Source organism: Corylus avellana, chromosome ca1, assembly GCF_901000735.1.
Source record: "Corylus avellana chromosome ca1, CavTom2PMs-1.0".
Lineage (NCBI taxonomy): Eukaryota > Viridiplantae > Streptophyta > Magnoliopsida > Fagales > Betulaceae > Corylus > Corylus avellana.
In genome coordinates, this window is record NC_081541.1 from 47,556,832 (window position 1) to 47,562,737 (window position 5,906).

Consider the following 5,906-nt stretch of genomic DNA (forward strand, 5'->3'; position numbering starts at 1 on the left):
ATGAATGGTCTTCTCTCCAAACGTCACTGAATTCTCATTTCTCTGTAACCTTCAAAAGCAACTGTCTGTATCTCTTTCTCTTCATCAGCTTTTCATACGTACAGTCCTATACTGCGTAGGTAGGGAAAGTTCTAGAGAGAAGAAAATGAGTACGGCGAACAAACAAGCGGAGCAACTCAGGCAAGACGGCAACTTTTACTTCAAGAAAGACCGTTTCGGAGCCGCCATTGATGCTTATACGGAGGTATATATTTTTTAATATTAATGGGTTTGGTTTGTTTTGGCTGATTCTGTCCTTGTTCTTGGTCTTGGATGATTAATCTATTTGTGGGTTTCTATGCATTTTTTTTTTTTTTTCAATCTTTGTTCTTGGTTTCGTTTTGCTTTTCAATTTGTTTATTGATTTTATTTTTTTGGGTGGTTTGGTTCGATTTGAAGGCAATTACGCTATGCCCCAATGTTCCTGTTTATTGGACGAATCGTGCTTTGTGTCATCGCAAGCGGAAGTATGTACGGTCACATACCCTTTTCAGTTTCATCCCTCTTTCTCTTGCTATTTCGTTAGTTTTTATCTCTTTATGTGTTTTAATTTCGTGCTTTGACTGGGTTGTTTGTATTATCTTTGTAGTGATTGGCCAAAAGTTGAGGAGGACTGTCGGAGAGCTATTGAGCTTGACAACAATTCTGTCAAGGTCTGAAATTTGTTCGTTTAACAACTTTCCAATTTTTCTCTTTTTTAACTTGTCAATCACGGTTGTTTCTTCCTTTTTGGTAAATTTCAATCATGAAAGACCAAATGTCTAGTGAAAAATGTATTGCTAATGGGGTCAATCCCTCATTCATCATATTTTCTCTTCTCTATAGGCTCTTTAATTATATTTTCTGACAGTTGGAAGTTGATTTTGATATACAAATTCATTACTATTCTGTTCTAATTAAATGTGCCGTCTTTGTGGACATATTAGCACTTGTTTGAGTAATGTTAAATATTTATTCCGGATTTAGGTTAAACTATATATGCTTTGAGATGTTTCGAGTAATTATATAGGATATATAGCTTCCTATGTATTATTTATCTTCTAGTTTACTGATTTCCAGACCCTAATTTTGAGATAAACTACATATGCTTATTCAGTTCTTTTCTGGGATTTCTCTAAGCTCACTCTATTATCTGCAATGGGTGCGGATAAAGTCTAGAATTTTTACTTTTGAGTGGATGCATTGATGTGTTCAAACTTTTGGGACGGATCATTTTCTTAGGGGTTTCTATTAACTCTAGCTCCTGCTTGGTTTTTTGGACAACATGTACTGTACTTTAGCAGTTTTGCTTTTGTGGCTTTTTTTGTTTTTTGATAATTAATTCAATCTCATTAAAAAGCACATCGGGCACAACCCTAGTATACATGAAGTATACAAGAATTAGAAAAACTAATAGGGAGAAAAAGAAGAACAAAATAAAAAAATAAAAAAATAAAAAAATCAGAAAAACTAGAAAAATGCATACTATTGTATGCCGCTATCCGTATATAAAGGGATTTGAACATAATGTTCTTTAGCTTTACCACCGAAATCTCACGATCTTCAAAGCTCGCATTCCACTCTCCTAAATGCACCACATTAAGCACAAAGGTGTCATCCTCCAAACTTTTAAAATGTTATGGCTTTCCAGCTGACTTTTGCAACTTGCCAACAACTTTATTTCCCTTCTTCTAGGCATGACCCATTCTACATCCAAAAGACAGAAAATTGAAACCCGTAAATCTCTTGTCACTTCGGAGTGAGGAAGAAGATGATTTATGGATTCCCCACTCTTCTTACCCATATAACAACAATCTACCACTATGACATTACTCTTCCTCGGGTTATCCCATCTTCCCTAGTGCCGTCGTCCACACAAAGAATGTTATTGTCAAAGAAGCCTTAGCTCTCCAAATACTCTTCCAAAGAAATGAGGAACTAGTAGGAATGGACAACACATAATAAAAGGACCTTACTTCAAACTTTCGCCTTTTGGAAGGGATCCAACATTTTATCCTCACCGCCTTGTCTCAAGCTAATAGAGTTTTTTTATTTAAAAAAAAATTGTAAGTAATTCAAATCCATTAGAAGCATAGAGGGGCGCAACCCTAGTATACAAAAAGTTACAAGAGAACCCCTAAAGTATAGAAAAAGGACAAAATTCCAAAAACTCAAAGAAATTGGAAATAGACAAGCTATTAAACGCTACTATCCATGTATAAAGGGATTGAAACATCTTCTTCAAATCTAACATCGTAGTCTCACGATTTTCAAAGCTCTTTGCATTCCGCTCTCTCCAAATACACCACAATAAACACAAAGGAGCCAACCTCCACATTTCCAAAGTAGTATGGCATCCTAATTGTCCTTTTCAACTCACAAACAATTTTCTTGCCCTTCGAGGCATAACTCGTGCAACACTAAATGACTGGAAAAGCAAACTCTATAATTCTCTTGCAACCTCACAATGAAGTAGTGACCAACATCAAATGATGCCACCCTACAACCAAGAAGACGAGTCAAACCTTCTACATCTACCACATCTCCAATAGGAACTAACTTTGATTTGGCTAAGTTAATCTTCAACCCCAAAATCGCTTCAAAACATTCCACTGTGGCAGACATCATCCTACTACCACAAACAATAGAGGGGATAAAGGATCATCTGTCTCAATCTGTAAGAACTACTAAAGAATCCAGAGGGAAAACCATTAATAAGAATGGAGAAACGCACCGTAGAAATACAATGAGCTATCTAAGCTCTCCATTTCTCCCCACCACACCTCTTCAACAAATATAGCAAAATCTCGCAATTAACAGAATCATAGGCTTTTTCTAAATCCAATTTACATAGCACACCAGGTTTCCTTAATCTAATTCAATTATCATTATCAAGACATTTATTAGCTACCATAACTAAATCAAGAATCTATCTCCCCTTAATGAATTCATTCTGAGAATTGGAAATAATCTTCTCCAACACTGTTGTCAACCTGTTCACTAGGACATTAGAGATGATTTATAAACACCACCCATTAAAACTAATAGGACATAAGGCCTTAATATCCCAACACGGACTTTCTTGGAGATAAGGAAAACAAAAGTTTCATTGATGCTCTTCTCAAATTTCCCTCAAATATGAAACTCCTTAAAAACATCCATGATATCCTCTTTAATGACCTCCCAACAAGTCTGAAAAAATGCCATGAAATAACCATCAGGCCCAAGGCCTGGGGCCTTGTCTTCATTTAGGACTCTCCCCACCTCAAACACCTTACTCTCCTCAAAAGCTCTTTCCAACCAAGAACCCTCATCAGCGCCAATGGAATTGAAAAAAAGGCCATCCAATTTTGGCCTCCAACATAATTGTTCAAAATAAATCTGCTTATAGAATTGCTCAATATGCTCCCTTATTTATGTAGAATCTGAAGACATGGACCCATTGACAACTAAAGAATCCACAATAATGTTTCTTCTATTTTGCCACCTGGTGGAAAAATTTAGTGTTCTTCTTTTCCTCCCTCAACTATAGATCCCTTGACTACTGCCTTCAACTCACTTCTTTGAGAAGAATAAGCCTCTCCAAGTCCCTAGCAATTACTTTCTGAGCCTTTCCTCAGTTAAAGATATTTCCTATGCAATAATATCAAGCTCATGGATTCCATTGAAAATATCATTTTTCTGCTTCCCACTTTTCCAAAAATCTCTTCATTCTATTTTTTCCAATCTATTTTTAAGGCTCTCAACTTGCGCTCCAGCACAAAACTAGGGGATCCCTGAAAACTGTAAGACATTCACCAAGTTTTCACCTAATCCACAAAGCCCTCTGACTTTAGCCACATATTTTCAAACTTAAAATACCAATTACTCCTATCTGAAACACCACAATCAAGCATCAAAGGTAGTGATCTGATTAATTAGATTTGCAAATGGTATTCTAGTTCACCAAAAGACTATTTCATTATGTGAAGATTTCCAATCAGTAATTTTGAAGAAGCTATGCTTCTTTATAAATCATCAAGATTTGCATAGTGTGTACTTTTTGTAATTCTAGGTTTTAGGGTCCAATCCTCTTATAAGAAGAGGTTATGACATCTTTTTAACATGACTTGAATTTTATTATCAATAGAAATTTAGATCTTTGGGTTAAAAGCTCTGCTAAGAACTTAGGGTCTCTTTGATTAGGTATCTAAAACACAAGTGTTTCCTTTGTTTCCTCTAAGAAACGTTGGCTTTGAAGAAAACATCATAATATATAGGATTAGGGAAATATCACAATGACCAAACAACCCCCAAACCCTAATAACTTACTAACCCTAATAACTCTTCTAACAGTTAGATACAAGTGTTGGACTGATCAAGACTAAGATTTTCTTTTTCCCAACAGATAGTTATGCCTACATCTAGTTTTTAGTTTTCAAGATGTTTGCATCTTAATGGTAGATCTTCTATGTTTGTTTATATTTACATATATTGTTATAATCATAGTTATGTGTGTGTGAAGTGTGTAATTTGCAGCTGTATAGGAGGCCTATCTTTACCTTAATTTTGTATGTCTGTTTTTCGATTAGGTTCTGAGCACCTATGTAGGTTTCCCTGTGCCTTGTTTGCAAAAATTAGGCGTAGTGATGTATCCATGATTGGTTGGCTAGCTTGGGCTCCTCTTGTTTTTCTTCTTCTTGTCTTGAGACTTGAGGGATAGTTAATAAACACAAATGGAGGCTTCCTTTTCATCTTGCGATGCATATAGGGGTGTGTGTGTGATAGAGGGGATGATTGCATCATGCTCTTTGTCTGTTATTGTAGAGTTTCTTTTCCCTTTTTGTAAATGCATGGTAGGATCATGTGTGTGTCTATATGTGTGAAATGATAGGGTTGTGTCTCATTGGCTTTTTCGCACATGCAAACATGTGTCTTTTGTGAGTTTGAAGTTCCTTTCTTGTAGATGATAGGATCATGTGCTAGTCTCCCTGCATGTCTGACAATGATAGGATGATCCTGTGGAGGGTTTCCATAGCTTTTACCCATGTGTTTTTGTAAATTTGGAGATTGCCCCTTCACCCCATTGGCCTTGCTGCCATGGAGAATGACAGGATTATGCTCTACAGCAGCGTTGACATGGCTTTTGTATGTGTGTGCATTTTTAAATTTTGCAGTTCTCTCCCTGTTGTAAAGGATGATAGGATCATCCTGTAGAGGAGGGCATATGGCTACTTGAATGTGTGTTTGTTTGTGTCTCCATGTATGGATGTATTTAATTTCCGAATCCTTTTATCCGTTTGTAAAGGATTGTAGGATCATGCTGTGGAAATTGTGACAGGCACATGCTATAGAAGATGATAGGACATGGAGGATGGTTGTCATGTCCTTTACATTCGAGACACACACACGGGCATGGCTCCGTTGGTAATGCTTTTTAGAGGGTGCTTTTTGCTTTTTGTTTGAAAAAGTATTTTGATGTGACATAAAGGTAAAAGTAGTTTTGAGTGTTTTGTGTTTTGAGTTGTTAATGTTTTTTTTTATGAAAATATATAAAAATATATATATATCTTTAATGTTTCTTTAATGTTTTGAGTTGTTAATGTTTCTTTAATGAATCATTACTTATCAAAAAAAAAAAAAAAAGTTTTTTTTTATGAAAAGAGAAAACAAAAGAGAGAAGGAAATAATGTTATCAAACAAAGCCAGTCTGAATTGGATAGAATAATGCTGCATAAGAGTGTTGTCATGGGTTTTATGTGCATGTGTGAGGGAGTGTTTGCCCCTTTTCTAAAGGATGATAAGATCATAAGGTGGCGGAGAGCTTAATGGCTTTTACTTATTAGGTCCGTTGTGGGATTCCATTATGATCCTCTCCAGTTTCTTCTGTGCCTGAGTTTTCACACACT

General features: G+C 35.9%; 1 protein-coding gene across 1 annotated transcript in view; it reads left to right on the forward strand.

Moving 5' to 3' along the window:
• The window catches only part of LOC132163222 (E3 ubiquitin-protein ligase CHIP), a 9,180-nt gene continuing 3,274 nt past the window's right edge, over window positions 1-5,906 (forward strand). Inside the window, exons 1-3 of the mRNA XM_059573433.1 lie at window positions 1-244; window positions 439-506; window positions 629-692. Coding sequence (XP_059429416.1) covers window positions 5-244; window positions 439-506; window positions 629-692 — 372 coding nt within the window. The 5' untranslated portion in view covers window positions 1-4. The remainder of the gene's footprint in view (window positions 245-438; window positions 507-628; window positions 693-5,906) is intronic.